Below are 24,852 nucleotides of genomic sequence, written 5' to 3'. Positions count from 1 at the left end.
GAGTGCTAAAGTCTTTATTAGAAATGAGCTGTTGATCTTCAGCTGCAGCATCTGTGGCTAATTAGCTCTGTTGGTCCCCCTGACAAACCTTGTTCTTTGGCATACTTGTAAACCACAGAATTTGCTTTAGCAAAGTGCGAATACTGAGGGTTTCAGAGAAGTCGGCCATCAGACTTTGTAGAGTGTATATCCAAAGAATTTAGCAAAAAGCGTTTCCTTCTCTCCTTCCCACGTCTTAGTTATCTTCTGATCCTTGTCACAGAACAAACCCATGCTTATCTTACTCCTGTATTAGGGAAGACAGTGAGCTACTTGGTGATAAAGTGAAAGTGAAGTCGCTCAGTCATGTTCTACTCTTTGGGACCCCATGGACTGTAGCCTACCAGGCTCCTCCATCCATGGGATTTTCCAGGCAAGAGTACTGGAGTGGGGCGCCATTTCCTTCATCTCATTAAATTCTCAGAGTAAGGCAGCAGGCCTAATTATCTATTTTACAATAAAATAATAACCATTACTGATTGAGGAAAAATTGAAGATGTAAAGTCAGGAGGACTCAGAGGGGGGGTTTAGAACCTTCTTAATGGATCTTGGTGGTCAGCTGCCACTCCTGCAACTGCAGTCACTCCTGGCCACCACTAGTTGTTTGCTGTTGAAGCTCCCCAGGGTCCTTTACCGTCACCCTCAGCAGTGGGTGCTATTTATTACATCCATTGGATACAGGAGAAAACTGAGGCCTAGATAGATTTTGAAACTTGCAAAGGTCAAGAAAATGGCAGATCTAGAGTTAGAACTTGGATGGTCCGTTTGACCTACTAAGATAACTGCTCTTGAAGATGCAAATGCCATTATAGCTACTTAAAATTTATTTAGCACAGTATAGGTATTTATTATTTAGTCATTCTTTAACTTAAAACTCCTGCATTGGGACCATTTGATCTTTTGGCTAGTCATGGTGGTGGATATGGAACAAAAAGTTTTGGGATTTTTTTTTTTGGCTGAACCTTGCAGCATGTGGGATCTTAGTTCCCAGACCAAGGATTGATGGAACTTAGGCCCCCTGCAGTGGAAGTGCAGTTTTAACTACTGGACCGCCAGGGAAGTCGTTTAAAGTAGTTTTTTGCCATTGTTGTTTATTATAAAAGTAACAACATGATCATGGTTAAAAAAATATGCAAGTTATGAAGTGAAAAATACCCTTTCTTATATATCTTTTCAGACATTTTCAAAGCATGTAAAAAGCATGTATTTGTGTAAACATAGAAAATACGTGTGCAACATGTGTATACACAGTGTTAGTCACTCAGTCGTGTCTGACTCTCTATTATCCCACGGACTGTAGCCTGCCAGGTTTCTCTGTCCATGGAATTCTCCAGGCAAGGATACTGGAGTGGGTGGCCATTTCCTTCTCCGGGGGTTCTTCCTGACCCAGGGATCAAACCTAGGTCTCCTGCACTGCAGGCCGGTTTCCTTACTGCCTGAGCCGCCAGGGAGGCCTGTGTATATACACACCACAACCAGATTTTTTTCCAGCCCAGTTGAGATCGCACTACAGAAATTCCTCTACACCTTTGTTTTTTCACTTGATTTGTCTTGCAGATAATCCCATATTGGATTGTATAGAATTATTTTCTTCTTTGCAGTGTCTATATAGTATTCCCTTTAATGGGTTGACCAGTCAATTTATTATTGATGGACATTTAGGGCAGTTCCTGTTTATTGTTTTCATTTTGGTTTCTGAACAGTTAGGCGATGAATGTCCTCAAATAGGCATCTGGATGTACTTCTCCAGGTACTGGTTCTGCTGCTGCTGCTGCTGCTGTAAGTCGCTTCAGTTGTGTCCGACTCTGTGCGACCCCATAGACGGTAGCCCACCAGGCTCCTCTGTCCCTGGGATTCTCCAGGCAAGAACACTGGAGGGGGTTGCCATTTCCTTCTAGATAGGAAATTGCTGTGTTGAGGGCAGTATTGACGACTAGTGAGTGTTGTTTAATGGTCCACCAGAGAAAGTACTCTGATCTGTGTTCTTACTGGCAATGTTTGGGAGTATAGAGCATTTTGCTTTTGGTGCCCACATATCTCCATTGCTTTAAATCTTGTCATCATCCTTTGCGTCAGCCAAGCCCAAATATCTCTTCCAAGAACATATCATGCCCTTCCACAGCCTTTTGCCTGTGCACATTTTGTACTGTTTCTTCTAAATACAAGTTTTATTGAATTAAGTTCCTTTTTACATTCTAAGGCCTGGTCACAGTCAGAGAAAGATCCACGACCTAGCAGCTTTGGAGGAAAGTGGGGTTTGTGTTTTAATCACTTAGCTTGGCCTTTGGGAATTCTGTTGGGGACCCAGAGGGACAGAAGGAAATGAACTGGTGCTGAAAAAAAGTCTTGAAGAAAAATACATGCTTAAAGTCAGCCCATGGTCTGTCACCTCCCCTACTCAGCTCTGTCCCCATCATCAAGATAAGTGGAGTTCCCTTTATATGCCACAGACTACTCTCTGTAGGGCAGGATTATCTATCAGTCAATCTGTCAGTCTCTATCCATCTAGCCATCCACTTGCTGGGCAACTGTGTGCCTGTCACAGAAACCAGACCCGCAAATAGTCACCTGGGTGGTGAGGACCACGGTAGAGGTATTATACACAAGTGGCTGAGGTGTTGTTTGTGGGATTCCCTCGTAGCTCAGCTGGTAAAGAATCTGCCTGCAATGCAGGAGACCCCAGTTCGAAGTGTTGTTAGTCCTCTCTTTGGGTGGTATACTGTGGGAGGTGGGTAGATTTTGCAGGAAGGCCTCTGAGCTGGGTGACCAACTTGTTCTGGTTTGCCTGAGATTTTCCCATTTTTAAAACTGAAAGTCCCATATCCTGGGAAGCCCTCTTTAGTGCCAGGCATGCTAGGACAGTTGGTCATCCCAGAGGCAGAAAGGGGGCCTGCCGTAATGGAATGGATCATTAGAAACCTGCATTCGATTAAGATACATAGTCTCCTCGGCCAGGGTAATGTCTGTTAGCTATTTATGAACTTGTTGCTCAAAAGAATTTACAGCCTGTTGCTTTGTCAGTGTTTGCCCTCTGTCTGGGAAAATGCACAATCGCATGCGTCAGGATGAGATTGCAGTGTGTTCCTGAGATTATTTTGGTGCAATGTCACAGAATGAGGAACTCTCTAAGGAAATAATAAATTTTTAAATTGTGGTTTCCTTTTAATTAAAACAAAATCTGTTAGGCAGGCACTAAACAAGCCAATTCTCCAAAGGATAGTCCAACAATGGGCTTTAAAAAATACCCCTTGGCTGAACTATTCAACTTCAGTGAGCTACGTAACTTTGAGGAGAAGTTTCGTTTTCTCAGTAGACATGGAGCCATTGAATCTTTTTAACCACAACTCATTTGCTTTCCCACATTTCTTTCAGAGTTCCTTCCTCTTTTTGTCTTGGGGAGCATCTCCCTCTAATTTGGGCTTTTCCTTTTCATAGATTGATGTCTTTTTTCTTTTAATTTTTCCTGTGCAACATGCAGGATCTTAGTTCCCTGACTAGGATGGAACCTATGTCCCCTGCAAGGGAAGGGTGAAGTCTTAACCACTGGACTGCCAAGGAAGTCCCCATAGATTTATGTCTTAAAAAGGCACAGTGGAGGCCAGCAAGTATTGGTAGATGGGTTGTACAGAAGCAATATGGAGATTTCAGGGTTATTTGGAACTATCTGTTAAATAGTGTTTCTAAATTGAACTCTCTGATACGGGCATTAAAAATACTTGAGCTATCATAATTTCACTGGAGGTGTATTTAACTACCTCATGTTTTTGTGAATTGTGTGTAAATTTAAAAGTCATTGTGTACAGTGCTAGTGCTAACATAGATTGACAGCTATGGCCATCATGGGGCATAGCTTTTAAGGGACAGCTTGGCCATAGATGGTTGTACATGGCTGAAGCAAAGGAGACTGAGAGGATTTGAGGCAATAAACATATACAGTCGGCTCTCCATGTCCGTAGTTCTGTATCTGTGGATTCAACCCAGTGTGGGTTGAAAATATTTGGGAAAAAAAATTCCAGAGAGTTCCAGAAAGCAAAACTTTAATTGCTGCATGTGTGTGTGTTAGTTGCTCAGTCATGTCTGACTCTTTTGGATCCCATGGACCTTAGCCCACCAGGCTCCCCTGTCCATGGAATTCTCCAGGCAAGAATACTGGAGTGGGTTGCCATTCCCTTCTCCAGGGGATCTTCCCGACCCAGGGAATCGAACCCAGGTCTCCTGCATTGCAGGAGGATACTTTACCATCTGAGCCACCAGGGAAGCTTGAATTGCTGTATACTTGCAACTATTTACATAGCATTTACATTGTATTAGGTATTGTAAGTAATCTAGAGATGATTTGAAGCAGGGGTTCCCAACCCTGGGCTGCAGACTAGTACGTATTAGGAACTGGGCAGCAGAAGGTGAGCAGTGGGCAAGTAAGCGAAGCTGCATCTGTATTTACAGCCGCTACCCACTAGTGTGCTTGAATCATCCCAAACCATCCCTCGCTGCATCTGTGGAAAAATTGTTTTCCCATTGTAAAGTGTAAATTTATACTTTACAATCAGTGTAAAGTATACAGGAGGATGTGTGTATGTTATATGCATACTGCATATATAATGCTATTTTATATAAGAGATTTGAGCATCCAACAAAGTCTGGTATCCAAGGGACTCCTGAAACCAATCCCCCAAGGATATAGAAGGATGACTGTACTGGGGTGAAAAGCTGTGTTATATTCCCCAGAGTTGTTAGGTGGGGCTGTAAATCAGTGCGCTTCCCACCATTAGTGGAATGGCTCAGTGAAGTGTTGCCTTCTGCAGGACCCTCAGCAGGTGTGGCAAATCTCTGTGACTTAAGATAAGAAGGTAAAAGGTTAGCAGGGTGTATTGTGGAATGAGAAAAGGAAGTTGCCAAAATATAATGTTGCAATATGTGATATATATGATAAATATCTTTACATAAATGCAAAGAAATTGAGGATTATGAATCTGAGAAAAGTGGGTATCTCCAGGGAGGAGGATAGCAAGGCAGACTTTAGCTTTGTAATGTATTCTTTTTCTTACATGGAGAACATACTCATGTACACGAGAGGAGAAAGTTACCTATGGGATCACAATCCCATTTTTCTCCTCCTTCCCCTTTCACCTTTAATTCCTTCTACCTCTGTGTTTAACAAAACAGAGAGCAATGTTTAAATCACCTAAAGGTCATTGGTACACAATGTGTGATGCAGTTCACAATTTTCAGATGCCAATCGAAGCATGAAGCCAAGGTGGTCAGAATGTGGTTGGATGGATTGAAGGTGAAAAAAGTCAGCTTTGGGCAGTGGAAAGAGTGATTGGATGCTGGCCCCACCTCTGTGGGTGACTGCCTCTCTGAGCTTGGCTAGCCTGGGAGCCTTTCCAGGCCATTACTTTAACATCCCCTTATAAAATATTTAACATCTTTCACATGCATGCATGCTTAGTAGCTCAGTTGTGTCCGACTGGTAAGGTCTCTCATTTTAACTCTTAAAGATCTGAGTGTTTTTCTTTCTTTCTTTTCTTTTTTTTTTTTTTGAGATCTTGGGTTCTTTAAATAACTCCATGGAAAGTTAAAGGCTGTGATATTACATACAGCCTTGTCCTGAATCCCTCCTTATCTGCTTTTTAGTAAATAAAAGAGAGTTGGCTATATTCCCAAGTGTGGACACTGCATACCGCCTGGGACTGCTGTGGTCATTTATCCGGACTCTCACCCAGGGTTGCCAGTAGCTCCAATGGGGGAAGGAGAAAAAGGTCCCCATCAGAATGGGCCAACTAGAACCAGGCACCCGCTTCTCCGGAATGCAGCCCCGGGGCTCCGGATGCAGCCCCACCATGAGGGATTTATCTTGAACTTTAACCAAAGGCAGCAGCCTTGTTCTATCCCACTCCGACAAAAGATCTTGTTCTTTCTCTCTCTCCACTCTACCCTTCTCCCCTTTCTGAAGACTGGCATTCCCATCCCCTCTTGTTCCCAGACGGTGACAGAGGCGTCCATTGGTTTCTGATGTTGCCAGTGTCCACCCGCACTGCGCCTCCAGTTCCGGGATTTGCCGATGCATTTTGTTTAGCTGTGCCTCAGTGTGACTTCCCAGGTCTGGAAAAGCCCTTCTACCCTGGCTCCTTTCATTCAGTTTGGGCACCCATCCTTGTGGTTCCTTGAGACTTGCTCTGTGTTGTCTAATATGGGTGACCAGTCTTTCCTTTCGAAAGCCCCCATGCTCTTGGCTTTCCAGACTTCATCTACTCCATCTTCTGTCTCTGAAAGGTTTTAGTCTTTTTTGACCCCTCTCTCACCCCTTCCTCCCTGGTGTTGTGCATTTAGACCCAGCTGTTGTTTAAACATTCTGCACATCTCCTCTCCTCTGCATGCTCAAGTCCTTCCCAAGGAGCTCCTTACTCCTCAATTAGAGGTGAAAGTTTAAAAGAAGCTGACTATCCCTAACACTTCATACCTTCTGGGATGGCCTTATTAAACAAACAAAGCAAATAAAAACCTCAGAAAATAACAAGAGTTGGCAAGGATGTGGAAAAAGTAGGACGCTTGGACCTTGCTGGTAGCAGTGTAAAACGGTTCAGCCTTTGTGGAGAATTGTCTTGTGGTTTGTAAGTTAAGCACACAATTACCATATGATCCAGCGGTGTTAGCTTGGGGGGATATAACTCAGAGAATGGAAAACAAATACTGAAAACCTTGGACATGAATATTCATAGCAGCATTGTTCACTGTTAAGGACACTGTAAGAACATTGGATAAACAAAATGTGGCATCCATACAATGAAATATTACTCGTAAAAAGAAAGTATTGCTACCTGCTACAATGCAGGTGAACCTCCAAAACAGTATGCTGAGTGAAAGAAGTCAGACACAAAAGGTCACTTATTGCATGATTACACTTTGATGAAATATCCAGAATAAGCAAATCTGTGGAGACAGAAAACAGATTAGTGGTTGCCAGGGACTGGGGAAAGGGAAAAGGGGAAGTGACGGCTTCATGGATATGAGGTTTCTTTTTGGAGTGATGGAAACATTTCAGAACTGGATAGAGGTGATGATTGCATTTTATACTTGCATTAACTGCTGCTGAACTATATACTCCTAAAATGGTTAATTTTGTTATGTGAATTTTACCTCAGTTTAAAAAAATCTAGGGGAAAAAAAGAATTGGCTATGACTCCCCCCTAGTTAAAAAAAGATAGACAAAAAGAAATTAAAAAAAATTAGAGGTGAGATTCTAGAGTTAGGTGGTCTAGTCTGTTTTTTCAAAAAAGCCAGGTGACCTATGAAGAGACAATAGACTCAAATCCAGTCTGAAAGATAAAATGATGCCATTTTAAAGCTACAAATTTGATCTTTACCTAAAAGTAGGTTTGGCTTAGGGTGAGAAAACTGACAAGGGGGAAATGAGGAAGGCATTCCCTGCCTTCATGTGGGCCCAGGACCTGGCTGGCAGAAAATTAAGGGGGGCTAGAACAAGTCTGGTCCTTCTCATTCTTCATGAAACTATTCTTTTAAAATTTTTTACCAGTATTTAGTGCAGGCCTTATCTTTAAAAATGATTATTCAGGTAAATTAGGATGCTTCATAATTGGGCAGAAAAAGAGTCGTTGATTCTTCACATCAAGAGAGGACTCTGGGCAGTTTCAGATGGCAGTGTTTTCATGTGTGTGTGTGGTGTGTGTGTGTGTGTGTGTGTGTACGTACATGCTCAGTTGTGTCTGACAATTTGTGACCCCACAGACTATGACCTGCTAGGTTCCTCTGTCCATGGGATTTCCCAGACAAGGATATTGGAGTGGGTTGCCATGCCTTCCTCCAGAGCACCTTCCCGATCCAGGGATCAAACCCAAGTCTCTTACATCTCTTGCACTGGCAGACATTGGCAGGCAGGTTCTTTACCACTAGCGCCACCTGGGAAGCCCCAGTCTTTTCATAGCTGCTCCTGTGATCACAGAGGCAGGAAGTATCCCCCTAAAATGGTTACTATAGAACTTGTAAGTTTCCCTAGTTGTGAGTTTTTTTTTCTTGTTAAAAAAAGATGTGTGGCCGCATTCATCTCCATTTACAAAGGACATACTGGGAACAAGCTGCTTTACGTTTTGCCCTTTTGCTTAATATTCATCTTCTCGTTTTTCATCCCCCCGCCCCCAGATCAGCAACGTCTTGTTTTTCATCTTGCCGCCCATCTGCATGTGCTTGTTCCGGCAGTATGCAACGTGCTTCAACAGTGGCATCTACTTAATATGGACTCTCTTGGTTGTAGTGGGTAAGTGGATTTGTTTGTGAGCATGGGCTGAAAGGGAGGAAGTGCAACTCCGCACACTCCCTGACCCCTTTGTAAACCAAAGTCACTCTGACGTCCTAAGAAACTTTCATGTTGTTTCCTGGACTCCAGAAGGAGGACTCTTTTGAATATGGGCTTGATGACAAGGTTGACTGTAATTATCACTTAATTGCATGGAGAGTTCATTTATATAATAGTCACTGGTGTCGTGCCAGTGCAGTTCTGAGGAAAGTCTTGTGAAACAATTGTATTCGGATGAAACCGTGGTTTCTAAAGGACTAAAATTTAAAAAAACAACAACAAATTCTAGATGTTTGATCCTTGGTAATTCTGGGAAATATTTGTATAATTTTTATTTCCTTCCACAGGCAGATTAGGAATTCTTAACTGTGAGAGAATGTTGACTTTTGATTGACTGTGTGTTCCCAGGAAGGCTCAGTGGATGAAGACACACTGAACTTGTGCAGTTATTAAAGTTCTGATATGCTGGTGTTTGGGCCCTGCTTCAAATCCTCTTTCTAGACGTGAAGTCTGTAAGCCTAGATGTAGGTTTCTTCCTTCAACTTCTTTTCTCAGAGAGAGAGAGTGATTTGGTCATTTCGGTAGCCGTTTATGAAAAGGCTGTCCTTAATCGGTGTGTTGAATTTGTGAGTCTGTTCTTCTCTGCCACCTTTTTTTATTGGCTGTAATTGATTCTAGGAATTGGATCCGTCTACTTCCATGCAACCCTTAGTTTCCTGGGTCAGATGCTAGATGAACTTGCAATCCTTTGGGTCCTGATGTGTGCTTTGGCCATGTGGTTCCCCAGAAGGTATCTACCGAAGATCTTTCGCAATGACAGGTAAGCTTGTACTAAATTTTTGCATTTATTATGCAGTACCCCATATGACAATGTATATATTAACAAATATCACACCCTACTGAGTCTAACCTAGTGATGAGCTTTATCATATATTTAATAGCCACTGATTACACTGTCAGAGAAAAAATTCTGCCAGATAAAAGAGGTAATTTTAATATACTCAGGGAAAGAATTTATCTAATGTTCATTAGGAACACAAAGTCAAATATCTCCCTTATTGGTACTGGCAAAATTAGAAGGTTCAGTGGGGGAGAAAAGACTGAATGGTTGTTCAGAGACCTTTGATTTCCTGCTAGAACATCTTCTTCGGTGCGACCCAGATCCACTACTTTTATATATTTATAGTAGAATGCACACTGAGGAATTGGTTCTTGGAGCTGTAGATACTGTAGTATTCAAATTGTGTCAGTTTGCTTCTGATGAGAGTTACACATTAACACACATACATATACATGCACATTCAGGCCGAAAACCCAGAATTTTAGGAAGAGATGCCTTTTAATATCCATGGTGTTATGCTTATATGGTTATTTATCCAGTAAATAGTTTATGGACACTTACAATGAAGTTTTCTAGGCGCTAGAATTTAACAGTAAACAAAACAGCAAGGTCTCCACCCTAAGTGAGCTTACATTGAAGTTGGAGAGATTATGAATCAATAAACAAATAGTATAATGTTAGGGTGTGAAAGTGCTGTGATGAAAAATGAAGCCGGTAAGGGGGTTATGTTGACTTGGAGTGCTGACTTAGATTTTGGTCAGGGAAGGTCCTTTCTGAGGCACTCTTGGATTAAATGGATTAGCTGTACAATCTTCATCCTGGGTAGCAGGATTTGAATTAGATAGTATTATCTTTAAACACCATTGAGCAAAAAGAAGTATCTTCAAGTGGAAAGGAAGCTGTTCCTGATGAAACATGATGATAGATGAAATATGGTCTCCTGGTGCAGAAACCTTCCCGAATGCGGGACGTGTACTTTAGAAATCAGAGATAGCCTAGGCCAACCTGCTGCGTTTCAGTTGTGTTTCTTGTTTCCTTGTTCAGCTTCAGGAGAGATTGGGGGATCAGAAAGCTGCCGGAGGAGGGGAAATGTGGAGGTGGATGCTGCTCGGCAGGGGCATGAGGTGGCTTGACCAGCGGGGATGTTTTGCCTCTGCCTGAGCAACACACCCCTGACCTTTTGGCTTTTCCTGTTGTTTCCAAAGATGCCCACCAGTTACTTACTTCCATGATTTCCGGCAGCATGCTTTCATTGTATTGAGAGCTAAGGAACCACTTTGTTCTTAGATCTGAGTGTACAAGCCCTGGGATCAGCGAAGCTGACAAATTGGGAATAAGGGTTTTGTTGTTTCTGGTGCTCTGGAGACCTGGGTTTGAAATTCCACTGGACAGTGTTTAATGTGTTCTTAATAGAGAATCTTGTTCTTTTCTTATTTCTTGGTGGGAGCAAGAGAGAAGAAAATGGGGCAATGCTGTGGTAACAGAAGCTTACCAACTTTAGTAACGAAACACACCGTGAGGCAGGGCGGTCTGCACTGCGGACCTTTCCACGCCCTCACTCAGCTGCCTCTCTCAGGGGAAGCTGTGGACCCCCTGTCTTCAGTTTGGGGAGAGTCCGTGGAGGCACTGAGAACCCTCTGTGTCTATATTCCCTGGCTTTGCAGACCACCTGGGTTTGATTCCTAGATTCCCTGTTTTTAAGAAAACAAATGTATAACTTGTTTTGACTCTTGAGGTTTCTGTTCGCTCATCTATAGAACTGGCTGACTAATAGTGGTCACCACAGGATTCTTGTTAGATGATCCTGCAAAGCAGTTCATAGAGCACTAAGAACACAGTGAGCACTCAGTCAGCTTTCATTCTTAACAATGGCACATGGAGATTGCTGCCCAGTATTTGAGGTGTGCATGCTAATTGAAGGATAAAAATGAACATTGATCACTTTCATGAGCAAAGGAAGAAAAGGTGACTGTCATAGGAGAGGTAGCTCGCTGTAAATAAGGATTTCAGCTGTGTCTGTGGACCTTCAATTTGCCAGTGGTGTGGACAGCAAGAAGGCAAGAAGGGCAGACTGTTGAGCGTGGACTTCACCTCGTGATGTGGGAACAGGCAGCATCTCTGGCGTGGAATGGCATGCCAGACCAGAGATCTCAGGGCAACACCAGGAATTCTGCAGGCTGGGGATTGAGTGGTTAGCTGCCTGAACTTGTATGATAGTAACCATTTATCTCTCCCCAACCACCCCACCTTTTTTTTTTTTTCTTTTTCTGGTCTAGACTTTGCTGGAATATTTCTAAGAACCTCTAAGGGGACTTCCTTGGTGGTCCAATGGTTAAGACTCCGCACTCCCAATGCAAGGGCACAGGTTCTATCCCTGGTTAGGGAACTAGATCCCACATGCTACATGGTGTGACCAAAAAAAAAAAAAAAAATTAAAAAAACTTAGTAGTGGTTCCAGTGTGAAATTTCTGGAGAAGAGAGGGGATTGTGTGTTGGCTAAGTGACTTTGGATCAGCAGATCTAGATTTGAGTAACAATCCACTTTTTCTTCTGCACTCTGGTACCTCCTTTTGCTCATCTATAAAGAAGAGATAGTAAAAGTATCTAACTCAGAGGTTAGAAACATATGTAAAAATCATATAAAGTATATAGCATAGTGTCTGTTACAGAGTAAACACTCACTAAGTGCTAGCAGTAATTATGAATGGCTAATACAGATAAGTGTTTTGAAGATAAAAAATATGCAGAACAGCAGGGAAATGTAAATAGGAATTGTTGTTGTTTAGTCACCAAGTCATGTCTGACTCTTTGCAACCCCATGGACTGCAGCATGGCAGTCCTCCCTGTCCTTCACTATCTCCTGGAGTTTGCCCAAGTTCACGTCCATTGAATTGGTGATGCCATCCAAACATCTCATCCTCTGTTACCCTCTTCTCCTGCCCTCAGTCTTTTCCAGCATCAGGATCTTTTCCAATGAGTTGATGCTTCACATCAGGTGGCCAAAGTATTGGAGCTTCAGCTTCAGCTGAATAGGAATAGGAATAGTAAATGGGAATAATTGGTGGGATTTTCTAAAAAGGGCTGTTTTTCATCTTGCCTAGAATGTCTGAGGAATTGTTGGGATATGCACTCAGCTGTTGCTGGTTATTAATAATTTGACATTTCTGTTTTTTTTCTAATTTGACATTTCTGTTTTGAGAAAAAAGCAAACTGTTGTAGGCTAATTGTATCCATTTTCTAAAGAATTTATCCTGCTGTGGTCCTTATGATGTTTTGTCCACAAAATCTAGCGATAGTCCTCACCGTACAATCCAGTTTATTTTTTGAATCCTGAATAGCAGGGATGCAGGCTGGGATCTGCTTGTCCTGCTGTCTCTGCTGGGTGACTTGAGCTCATCCCAGACTCTCTGGGCCATATCAACTCCGTACTTAGGAAATGACAGGGTTGGACCTTCCAGGACCAAATGCTGGAATCCTGTGAACATCAGAGGCTTGTTCTAAACAGGTTATGTTTTAGTTGTTGTTTAGTTGCTAAATTGTGTCCAACTCTTTTGTGATTCCCATAGACTGTAGCCCTCCAGACTTCTCTGTCCAAGGGATTTCCCAGGTGAGAATACTGGAGTAGGTTGCCATTTCCTTCTCCAGAGGATCTTCCTGACCCAGGAATCGAACCCAGGTCTCTTACACAGAAGGTGGATTCTTTACAGCTGAGCCACCAGGGAAGCCCATTTTAGCCTTAAAGGGGAGTTTAAAGCAGTGAATCTTGTCCAGGGATGTATCTATCCCATGCCAGCCATCTGGGGACTTTGTGGACATGTTTTTGGTGGTCACAGTAATGGAAAGTTTTATCATCCATAAATTCCATTTCACTTCAGAAGAGTAAAATGGGCATTACCAAATGTTTGATATGAAAAAAGGGGCTAAAGGGCCTGACAGGGTTAAAAACCATCTCTTTAAAGGGAAGCTAATGATAACAATAGTAACAGCTTTATTATAATAATATTATGATGATGGTATTGGGTTGCTGGATTTGGGTTTGGGGATTACAGGAAGAAGGTGTGCTAAGGGTTCGCCAACCTTGTGTTCAGTTTGAGCTGATCATGGGTTGCAAAGTTGAAAACAGGACCAGAGGCAACAGTTGGGGATGTTTAGAGAACACCATGTGGGGCCCCTCGCCTCCTGGGTTTTCCCAGCTCTCTCTGTCCTCAGGGCCTCTGGTGACTCTGTTGGCTTCTGCTGGTTGCAGAACCATGCATTCACACAGCATCTTGGTTGGCTGAGCTGCCTTCCAGAAGCACATTCCTCCACACCCTCTGGGGAGTGGTAGGGAGGTGTCTGCCCATGTTCCTCTTAGAGAAAGCATGTTTCATCAAGCTCGCTGCCTTTGAAATCTTTGGCAAGACTACAGAGAGCCTTTTTGATTGCAGCATCAGCTCAGTCGGCTTTTCCCTGAGTATGACATTTTCAACAATAATATTATTTAAAATAACATTTATTCTCAAATCATGGTCATGAAAACAGAAATAATGGATTTTATTAGCACACACCATTGTATCAGGCACTGTGTTGAGTGCCTTAATGCTTATAAGAACACTGCAGGGCAGGTGTCTTGATTTTCATATGGAAAACCAAGGCTTGGGGAGTTTTAATGACTTGCCAAAAATCCCATGGGCTGCTAAGGGATGGAAGCAGAATGTGAATGTACAGGGGTCTCACTGGACACGTGTGCCCTGACTTACTCTGTTCTGTGTCTGGGTCCTAAACCTTCGGACACAGGGAAGTGGTACAGTTTGAAAGTATCTGAATATGTGTTTGCTGTGGTTGTTATTTAGTCGCTCAGTTGTGTCCGACTCTTTGTGACCCCATGGGCTATAGCCCTCCAGGCTCCTTAATCCATGGGATTTCCCAGGCAAGAATACCAGAGTGGGTGCCATTTCCTTCACCAGGGGATCTTCCCGACCCAGGAATCAAACCCACTCTCCTGCCTTGCAGGCAGATTCTTTACCAGTGAGCCACCAGGGAAGCTCATAATTATGTGTTTATCTAATCTAAATGACCAAAAAGCCTTGACGTATCATGGAGCCTCAAATCTAGTGATAGAGTTACTAGGGGGTCCCCAGGGGCCAGGCACATGGTGGGGACCTGGGGCTGTGTAACGCTACTGTACTCTGGCCAAGCTGCAGACTTCTCTAGTAGCTGAAGGATGCCGGGGCCAAGGCCGGGAGAAAAACACAATTCTCCTGAGGATTTGCTGCCTGGATCCTTTCCCATGTACATACATTTTCCCGCTGGTCAAAGTTCAGGGCTACAATTCCTGTTCATTCCAGTCAGAGAGTTGGCAGCTTGATCAATGATTTCCTGAGCCTTGATGATAAATGGTTTTCCTCTTTACGAGATACACTTGTATTTCGAACGTTTCCATGCACTTTGGTTTCTTTCCAATGGAATTTCATTCAAATTAGTTTCCTAATGTGACGCTTTCCAGGGCTCCTGGCCAAAGTAAATGGTGCTAATGAGGAATAACAGAAACTTCAGGAAAGTCATGTGCCCCTAAGTTTCAGTCATAGATATGGGCCTTTGAGATCCTCTAGTCTAGACCAGATAGGAAATTTATAGATAAGAAAGCAGAGTCCCAGGGAGAAGGAAAGCAATGTGTCCAGGGTCACGTCGCCACTTCTAGCTCTTTCCACTGAAAGCACCTTCACTGAAGGGCTGTTATCAGTTATTTTTGATTCCAAAGGATGGTATCAATTATTTCTCTAACATTTCTCATGTCTGAAACTTAACACAAAATTCCAGTGCATAAGAGGCTGTAGCTTCTCGGTCAATACAGATACCAGGATTTTAGACTTGTGTGCTAGACACATGGGGAATTTTTCTTTTTTTAATCTAGGATGCTTTATGGTTTGTAAATGATCTGTTTTTCTTATACATGTTCACCTTGTAGAAGAGGGGTGGGCAGACTACATCTTTGGCCACATGGGTGACTTATGTGTTTTTTGCAGATTAAGTGTTACTGTTGCACAGTCATGCCCATTTGCTTACTTACTGTCTACAGTGGCAGGGTTGAGTAGCTGTGGCAGAGAACCTATGACCTGCAAAACCTAAAATATTCACTATCTGACCCTTTGCAGTAAGAATTTGCCCAAACATGCTGTAAGACACCTGGGGGGAAAAATACAGAAAAGTACCGCTAAAAATAATCAAGTATTCACATCTTATCCTTAAAGGCTCAGGTTGATTATAATTGAACCGTTTTCATAGCTAACTATTTTGAAAATTTCTGATTGTTTCCTAAGGGTGAATTCCTAGAAAAACTGAGCCAGTGTGGGAGAGTGGTTTGCAGGCTCCTGGTACTTTGTGTGGAAAGTCTTTTGGGCTTGCCCTCCCAGCATCAGTGCCTGTACTCTGCCAACATCCCGCAAGCAAACACGACCCCCTTTGCTAATGGATTTGGTTTGCTTACACCCTTACAGGGGCAGGTTCAAGGTGGTGGTCTGTGTCCTGTCTGCAGTTACAACGTGCCTGGCGTTTGTCAAGCCCGCCATCAACAACATCTCTCTGATGACCCTGGGGGTTCCCTGCATGGCGCTACTCATTGCTGAGCTCAGGAGGTGGGTAGCAGTCTTCCTCCCCGGCCCTCAGGCTGTCCTTGGGATAGGAACAAACCAGCTCTCGGTTCTTTTACCGCCTTTGAAGAGGAGTTACTCCTCACAAAGAGTCGTCCCTGACTTGTGGATTAGGATCAAGTTGGATGGTTTGGTTCAAAGTATTAATCTCGTTTTCAGAAAGAAGGGAGGAGTATAAGCAATATATTCTAATGATCCAAAAACTAGCTTAGGAGGAAAATCTCAGGACCTGGTAAGTGCCTAGACCAAGCTGCCTGGAGTCAACTCTGCAGAAAGGAGGATGTTGTTGTTTAGTCACTAAGTCAACCCCAAGGACTATAGCCCGCCCTGCTCCTCTGTCCATGGGATTTCCCCCACAAGAATACTGGAGTGCGTTGCCATTTCCTTCTCCAGGGGCGTCTTCCTAATTCAGGGATCGAACCCATGTTTCCTGCTTTGGCAGGTGGATTCGTTACCACTGAGCGACCAGGGAAGCCCAAAAAGGAGACTAGATGTGTTCATATGACAAGAGTAAGAAGAAAAGCAAAGTCCTAAAGAGGCTATTGTGTTTATACACAGAAGGAAAAAGAAATGAATGTCTGTATACAAAGCAGCATTGCTACTTTCCCTGAGGCTTAGTTTCTTTCTTACAACCTATCAAGTAAAGCCTTTTACTGTTTGCATAAACATTTTCTTGTGTCAAGTTGTATGTGCAGAGTTCAGGTTGATACCCAGACACATTATTGGATTGGCCAAAAAGTTCATTTGGGTTCTTCTGAAAAGTAGTTTAGCTCTTGTGTGTGTTTATGACTGTCTTATTCAGCCCCAACTAAAACACATCTAAATCACTACCCATATTGTAATACTCTTTGAAAATGCTTTTTCTCTGTACCACTTTTAGAAATCCACTCTAAATTCATGGTTTATTGTCATGGACGCAGATGGTCTTAATTGAAATCTTGTATTTATCCCCCTTTGTGGGAGTTTCTCTGTGTAGGGTATAATCAGCTTTCTCTCACTCTTTGTTTTGAGTGGAGACATGTATATGTTTTCTATCATTGCTTTGCCTCTGGGGGGTGTTTTGATTATCAGCAATACCAGGCAGGGTCAGAGGTGGTTGGTGAAGGGCGATATAAACTTGCTGGCCGGCAGTGGAAGGACTGTCCTGTGTTGTCTTGTTGGCTTTGAGTACCCTTCATGGACCTGGGAAGGAAGAGACCCATTTCAGAATACTGCTGCAACTGCTGCTAAGTCGCTTCAGTCGTGTCCGACTTTGTGCGACCCCATAGACGGCAGCCCAGCAGGCTCCCCCGTCCCTGGGATTCTCCAGGCAAGAACACTGGAGTGGGTTGCCATTTCCGTCTCCAATGCAAGAGAGTGAAAAGTGAAGGTGAAGTCGCTCAGTCGTGCCCGACTCTTAGCGACCCCATGGACTGCAGCCTACCAGGCTCCTCCATCCATGGGATTTTCTAGGCAAGAGTACTGGAGTGGGTTACCATTGCCTTCTCCTACTAACAGAGCTTAAAGCTCTTTGGAAAACCATTAAATTGCCGATAAAGATATCTGAATGGATTTGTGATAGTCCACTGATGCTGGCTGATGTTAGGCCTGAAGTCAATAGAATGTTCTCCACTTAGCTATGTTTCTTGAGAATTCACTGCAATCTAGTTTTCATTATAACTCCAGAGTTTCATGTTTTAATCTATAATTTTGTTCAAAACTGGCTAAAGAAAGGGAAACTTTTAAATTCATATTAGCTAAACAAGAGCAAATCAAGGGGCAGATTTTATAGAATAAATAAATTCTCCTTCACAATTGTGATCTTTAAGCAGGGAAACATTTTCCTTTAATACTCTAATCCTTTTAAGTAATTACAAAGGAAATAATTTCTATTCTATATTTGAAATTTTTTACCCCTGAAAAGCCAGTTATCATTACAGCTAATTAGTCTTCATCATTACCTTAAAAACTTGCAGCATTGTGGAAATATTCCTCCTTCTATCTCTAGGATCTACCTTTCTACTTACTGATTATCCCCTCCATTCTCCATTTCTTATTTTGCGCCTGTAAATTGTCTACTGTGTCATCCCTCTCTCTCTGAAAGATCCTTCCCATTAGCCTATTGAATCTCTCCCATTGTCTCTAACACCCAGCCTAGCCTCTATTACCTCTGTCTCCAGCCATCACCCTTAATCTCTCATCTGTCACAGCCATGCTTATTTAAAAGGTGTCTCCATCTGTTTCCTCTCATTTATTCTTCAAGCTACTCTAACCTGGCTTCTGTGCCCACTTTGATACCCAACCCCCTCTCGGTTGTACATCCACTGATCACTTTTTAGTCCTCCTGAATCTCACTTGTTTTCCCAGCTCTCTGTACAATTCACCCCCTCAACCCTGGACCATTCTTTCCTGTGATTCCTATGACACCACATTCTTTTTTTTTTTTTTTAACCAGTTCTGCAGCAGCTCCTCTTCAGCCCCTCCTGAGAGCGCCTCCTTTTCTATGCACCTGTCCATGCAGGGAACCCATAAGGTACACCCTAACCTCTGTTTTTCTCTCTCTACACTTCCCTAAGACTTCTCATCTACTCCATGCCTTTAATTCCTGTTCATATGCTGAAGAGGAAGGGAAAATGGAAATTATTCATCTCTGTTTTAGTCACTGAACTGGAAAGCAGTCACTAATGTGGTGGGGCTCTATAAATTTTTTCATAAATCTTTTCAAGGGCTACATATAACCCTCCTACTGACAGGGCTTTTCAGGTTGTTTTCTGAGCAGATCTTTCTGAGCCTGCTGTCCATCCCATATTCACTGATGCTTTTGCCCATGTTTCCATCAGATGGCTGGGAAACGTACCAGGAAGTCAGACTTTAGACACCATTAACTTGTTCAGCAAACATGAACAGATAAAATTTGCATAAATATGAAGGGGTCATATTTATGTTAGACACAGACTCCTGCGAGTGAGCAAGCTGGACTGACTGGGGTGCAGGCCTTTGAGAGACAGAGACCCCAAAGGAGGGGTGGAAGGACCCTCAGCCACCAACTCCCTCTGGGCATTTCTCCCCAGGAAAAGAAGTCACCCTCTTTGTGAGCAATTTGGTAATAAGGAAGTAAAACGGCTGCTGAAGTTCCCCCTCGAGCTATTGGGGTTTGTTCAGAAACCCTTTGCCTCAGGGTGTGGAAGAGCTCATTCTTTCTTTCAGGAGTACCAAGAGCCTCCCTGAGCCTGACATCATCCCAGGTGGGGGAGACAGGCTGGAGATACATAAATGAAGCACAGAGGTTATCGGCGAGGCTGTCATTGCTACAGAGAGAAATAGAGGGAAGAAGGTGATGGGGGCTTGGGGGTCACTTAGGCTGTGGAGATAGGCCATGTGATTGTTAGGAACAGTGCTCAGCAAAGGGCTCACTGAGGGACATTTGAACAAAAACTGGGGGGTGGCGAGCCCTGTGGCTATCTGGGAATAGCATTCCAGGAGACAGAACAGCCAGTGCTAAGGCTTGAGCAGCGAGCCTAGGGTTTTGGAGGAATGGCAAAGATTGCTGCGGGGTTTGATTAGAAGAGGCAACGTGGGGCAGGTAGGGAGGAGCGGGTGGAGCACAGAGGGAAGCCAGCACACTGGGCCTTCTGCCACTGTGAGCACTTTGGCTTCCCTCTGGGAAAAGGGAAGATGTGGGAGGCTTTTGGGCAGGGCATTGAGAGGTGACTGTAGGAACAGGGCAGATGGAGGTGGTTGCCGTAACTCAGGGGGCTTGGACCCAGGCAGTGGTGATGGAAAGAGATTGGATTTGAAATATATATCACTGAGCTGATGAATTAGATGTAGAGTATGTGAGAAAGAGAACAATGACTCCAGAATTCTTGGCCTGAGGTCCTTCCCCAAGGGGGCCGGGAGGAGAATGGGTATTGAACAGAAGAAAGGATCAGGAGTTCTTTGTAGACATGTGAAATTTAGATCAACACAGACCATCAGGTGGACCTGTCATAATGTGATGTGTGGTTTGCAAGTCTGGAGTTAAGAGGAGGCCTGGGTGAGGAATGTGGCTTTGTGAGCCATCGGGGTATATATGGTGTTTATATTCTTGAGCCTGTGTGATGGGGCATTGGGTGGGAACCCTGGTGCCAAGGGGCCAAGGAGGGTTAGGCTTAGGGGCTGGGGAGGTGTGAGGAGGCAGAGAAGTGACCAGTGAATTAGAAGGAGACCAGGACGGACACGAGCAGTTCTCTGTGTCTCTGGCAGGTGTGACAACGTACGTGTTTTTAAGCTGGGCCTCTTCTCCGGCCTCTGGTGGACCCTCGCCCTCTTCTGCTGGATCACTGACCGGGCCTTCTGTGAGCTGCTGTCGTCCGTCCACTTCCCCTATCTGCACTGTGTGTGGTGAGCCGCGTCGTTGAGGGCAGGGGGTGGCAAGGCAGGGTCTCCGCTCTCTGTCATCACTCTGCTCTTCTGCAGGGCGCATGAGTGTGCACAGGAGATGGAGCAGAGCCTGGGGGCCCCTCTCTTCACACAGACTATCGGACGTCTCAGGGAGCAGGCTTAGCCGGAACAGAAAGACCTAATTGTCTATGCTTCATGTCTGTGCCGTCTCTTACCTCTAGCTCCGTTATCAAAGCAGAAAGGAGCTTGGAAATCGAAGCTGTAACCTGAGCTCTAGCTAGATCTACAGGGTAGGGGAATGTGGGGAAGGCTGGGGAAGATGTGACGTGGGGACAGGACAGTCCCAAATCGGAACCAAACACACCTGAGCCTGAGTGACCAGCTTGGGCCTCACAGATCACCTGGGGACAGTCTCACTCATTCATTTGACAGGTGGAGACACAAGTCCAGAGAAATAAAAGTGAATTGTTAAGGATCGCCCAGCTGGTTACATAAAACCAGCCCAGGAGCTTTATCATGGGGAACATGATCAAGCATCTATAGTTTAGAAGGCTCAGGATGCACTGTTAGGTTAAGAAAAAGGTTACGAAACAGCATGTAGAATCCTATCCTCAGAAAGCAGAGGAGGAGTGGTTTTCTTCCTGGGAACTGCTTCAATTCCAAACCTAGTATCATCTTTCCCTCTCTGTCCTCCAGGAATTCTGATCGTGAAGATATCAAGGGACAAGAGAATTCTTTAGAGTGCTCCTTGTAAGTTGAGAGCACCCAGGGAGGAATTCTAGTGGTAAGGAGTTGTTAAGACTTGTTAGATCCAGATTTGGAAGAAGGCTGACCTCTATCAGGGGATGGCTAAGATTATTTGATTTGAAAGAATTCTCTTGAATTCCCTGGGATGTTAGAACTTGTGTATTATCTACCATGAGACCTAAGCTGCTCTCAGGTTAAGACTTGGGGACTTCCAGATTTGTTCGCTGAAGGCAAAGCAAAGCAGCTCATGCTGGGGATTCCAGTCTTAGGATCCATTGCCTGATATTTCTTCAGTTCAACCTTGACTCACATTAGTGAATTTATATACACTTCGTACATCTGAGTTATAATTTACAGATTATTAAATGCATAGATTTTGTGTAGTCTGCTAAGTTTTGATAAATGTATCCACCTGTGTAAAGAGGATCTCATTCAAAATATAGTACTTTCTTTAAAAAATTTTTATTTTGTCTTTTGGTTGCTCCACATGCAGCATGTGAGATCTTAGTTCCCTGTCTAGGGATTGAACCTATGTCCCCTGCAGTGAAAGCTTGGTCTTAAGCTGTGGACCACCAGGGAATCCTCTGGTGTGTTTTTAACTGATCCAAGTTCCTTTATCACAGAGTGATTTAAGTAAAATTCAAAAAGTACAGTGTAGTAATTTTGGTTCAATTTGTTTCTAAATTTGGTGTACTTTGAGTTTTTTCCCCCCTAAAGTTGAACAATTTTTGGGGATTTCCCTGATGGTCCAGTGGTTAAGATTTCCAGCTTCCTTTGCAGGGGGCGCAGCTTCAATCCCTATTTGGGGAACTAAGAACTCAAATGCTGTGTAGTGTGGCCAAAAAACAAACCAAAGTTGAACCTTTTTTTTTTTTTTTTGGTTCCAGTTATAGTGATATATTTATTTACTACAACAAATTTAAACAACAGGGAAGTATAGCAAGAAAGGCTTTTACAATTCTAATTCTGTCCAAAGAGAGAGAACAATTGCTAACAACCTAAAGTATATCCTTCCAGGTGTTTAGTTCTCTAATTCTACTTTTAAAAACAAAAAGTTTTTTGTTTTTAAAAACTATACATGATGCCTGGAAAATGGGCAGCGGAGCCTGGTAAGCTGCAGTCCATGGGGTCGCACACGACTGAGCTCAGTCGGATACGACAGTCGGATATGACTGAGCGACTTCACTTTCACTTTTCACTTTCATGCATTGGAGAAGGAAATGGCAACCCACTCCAGTGTTTTTGCCTGGAGAATCCCAGGGACGGTGGAGCCTGGTGGGCTGCCGTCTCTGGGGTCGCACAGAGTCGGACACGACTGAAGCGACTTAGCAGCAGCAGCATACATAATGCAAGCTGGTTCTTCTTTTGCTGTTCAAATCATCGACAGCTTTCCTTACCAATGTATTTATATTAGTTTCATTAGTTTGTGTGTCCAGTTAATACCTCACAATATGGGTAATGCTATGTAATTCATTTAACCAACTTCTCTGTTAATGGATATTAAGGTTATTTCTAACTTTTCACTTTTATAAACAATTGGTAATGAATATATGTATTTGTTCATATGCCTGAATGTTCCCTTAGGTTATAATATGTTGCCAAACCCAGAGATACCAACTGACACAATTTTACTAAAATCTGTAAGATAATAAAAGTGTATCTGTAAGATATACTTTCACATATACTGGATGTTAGTAACTTTAAAAAGTATTTGTTAACTGGATTGAAAATATTTTATTTTTATCTTTTAAAAAGTTATATATTGTTGGACATCTTTCAGATATCAATTTACTATATCTTTACTCTTTTGAAATGTGCCTTTTAAGTTTCTTTATCATCTCTGTGGAGTGTTCGTATTTAAAAACTTATATGCAGCCCCTACTTCCCGACACATAGTAGAGAGTCATTACTGTTAAATACCTCTGTGCCATTTATTATGGACATTTGTAACATTTTCAAAAGTATAGAGAATAATACATGGAGCCCCCAGGGAGGTAACAGTTATCTTCAGTATTATCTCATCCTGGCCACCCTCACCCACTACCCACCCCACCCAGATTGTTATAAAGCAAATCCCAGACACCCTATGCAATGATTGGTTTTTAAAGGGCTCTTCATCAGGTAGGGATTTTAATCCTTTGTCATATGGTACACCTATTCCCACCCCCCCGCCCCGCCACCCCCCGCCACTTTCCCATTTATCTTTTAGTATGTTAATGATATCTTGTGCCATACTGTTTTAAACTTTCATGCTCTCACCTCTGTCAGTCTTTTCCTTTAGTTTTTTTTCTTTCCCTTCTCCCTTCTATATGCATTACAGCGTGGCTGTGACATCCCTTAAATCCCTTAGTTCTCTACTAAGCAAACTGGTGGCACTCTTACAACCATCCTCATTGCAGGTGTGTGTGTTTATATGTTTGGCTGTGCTGGGTCTTAGTGGCAGTGCATGGACTCTTCCTTGTACGCCTGGGCTTCCCTCTAGTTGCTGCTCGTGGGTTCTAGAGCGTGGGCTCAGTTGTTGCCGTGCTCGGGCTTAGCTGCCCCGTGGCATGTGAGATCTTGGTTCCCCGACCAGGGATTGAACCTGCGTCCCCTGCACTGGATGGTGGATTCTTAACCACTGGACCACCAGGGAAGTCCCTGTTCCATGTGTTCTTAAATGTAGAGATGTCCATTACATGTGGCTGTCACAGTGATTCCCTTTAGGGTTCCAGAACTTTGTGTCATTTTAAGAAAGACCTCTTCCAAGGTTTATAAAAATATTCTTTTATTTTAAAAAGAATATTATAAAAGAAAATTTATAAAAATATTCTTTAAATATGTTTTTAAAATGTATTTTAAATCTTTAATTTATCTGGAGTTTTAAGTTTCAGTATAAGGTGCAAAAGTTACATGCCTTTACATGGTCCCCACGATAAAGATCAATATGAAAACTTGCTACCGGCACCGTGAAGATAATAAAGAGTTTCCTTACTAAAGTGCAAAAGCTGATGAATCAGTGTAAAATTATTTCTAACGCAGGGTGTTAGATATGTACAGCCCGTTATTCAAGCGAGAAGCGGGGAATCAATCCCATGTGCTCAGTTATTTCCATCCTCTTAGTGCCTCTGTTTTCTTTTTTATTTTAATTAAATTTGTTTATTTATTTACATGTCAATCTCAAACTCCCAATCTATCCTTCTTCCCCACCCTTCCCCCCCAACCGTAAATTCATTCTCTGAGCTTGTGAATCAGTTTCTGTTTTGTGAAGAAGTTCATTTGTATCCTTTTTCTCTCTTTTCTCTTTTTTTTCTTTTGGCCATGCACTGTGGCATGTGGGATCTTAGTTCCCCAACCAGGGATCGAACCCTCGTCCCCTGCAGTGGAAGCGCAGAGCCTTAACCACTGGTGCGCCCGGGAAGTCCCTATATCCCTTTCTTATTTTCTAGATTTTGCATATAAGCGATGTCATATTAGTGCTTCTGTCTTAAACCCTTGATTTCTCTGGAGCCCCAAAGGCATTGGCAAGTTTTTCCTGTTATCAGGCTGGAATATTTTAGAACATTTCAAGAGAGGCTTTGTTGGCTCAGAATTTATCACTCTCATGGGGATGTGGGGCTCCCTCGCCCCTTCTTGACTAGAGGAGGCCCTGCCAGTCTTGGCATCTGGGAAAGGTGGGTTAGGCCTGGAGGGAGGGCGGGTGGAAGTCCAGCGGTCTCTCTGCCTCGGGCCCTCACGCGTCTGTCTCCCTCGCCAGGCACATCCTCATTTGCCTTGCCGCCTACCTGGGCTGCGTGTGCTTCGCCTACTTCGATGCTGCGTCCGAGATCCCCGAGCAAGGCCCCGTCATCAAGTTCTGGCCCAGCGAGCGGTGGGCCTTCATCGGCGTCCCCTATGTGTCCCTTCTGTGTGCCAACAAGAAATCCTCGGTGAAGATCACGTGA

At 43.4% G+C, this 24,852-nt stretch overlaps 1 protein-coding gene across 3 annotated transcripts in view; it reads left to right on the top strand.

Moving 5' to 3' along the window:
• Positions 1 to 24,852, top strand: part of ACER2 (alkaline ceramidase 2) — a 27,830-nt gene extending 2,978 nt beyond the window's left edge. Inside the window, exons 2-6 of one of the 3 annotated variants that reach the window (NM_001192775.1) lie at positions 8,197 to 8,311; positions 9,029 to 9,170; positions 15,668 to 15,805; positions 20,045 to 20,182; positions 24,666 to 24,852. In NM_001192775.1, coding sequence (NP_001179704.1) covers positions 8,197 to 8,311; positions 9,029 to 9,170; positions 15,668 to 15,805; positions 20,045 to 20,182; positions 24,666 to 24,852 — 720 coding nt within the window. Of the gene's footprint in view, positions 1 to 8,196; positions 8,312 to 9,028; positions 9,171 to 15,667; positions 15,806 to 20,044; positions 20,183 to 20,257; positions 22,612 to 24,665 lie in introns of those variants that run through there. The other 2 variants (XM_010807774.4, XM_010807776.4) reach the window with 2 other exon arrangements.

This window comes from Bos taurus, chromosome 8 (genome assembly GCF_002263795.3).
Source record: "Bos taurus isolate L1 Dominette 01449 registration number 42190680 breed Hereford chromosome 8, ARS-UCD2.0, whole genome shotgun sequence".
NCBI lineage: Eukaryota > Metazoa > Chordata > Mammalia > Artiodactyla > Bovidae > Bos > Bos taurus.
The sequence above is the reverse complement of the archived record's forward strand: the minus strand, read 5'-3'. Positions and strand labels throughout refer to the sequence as shown.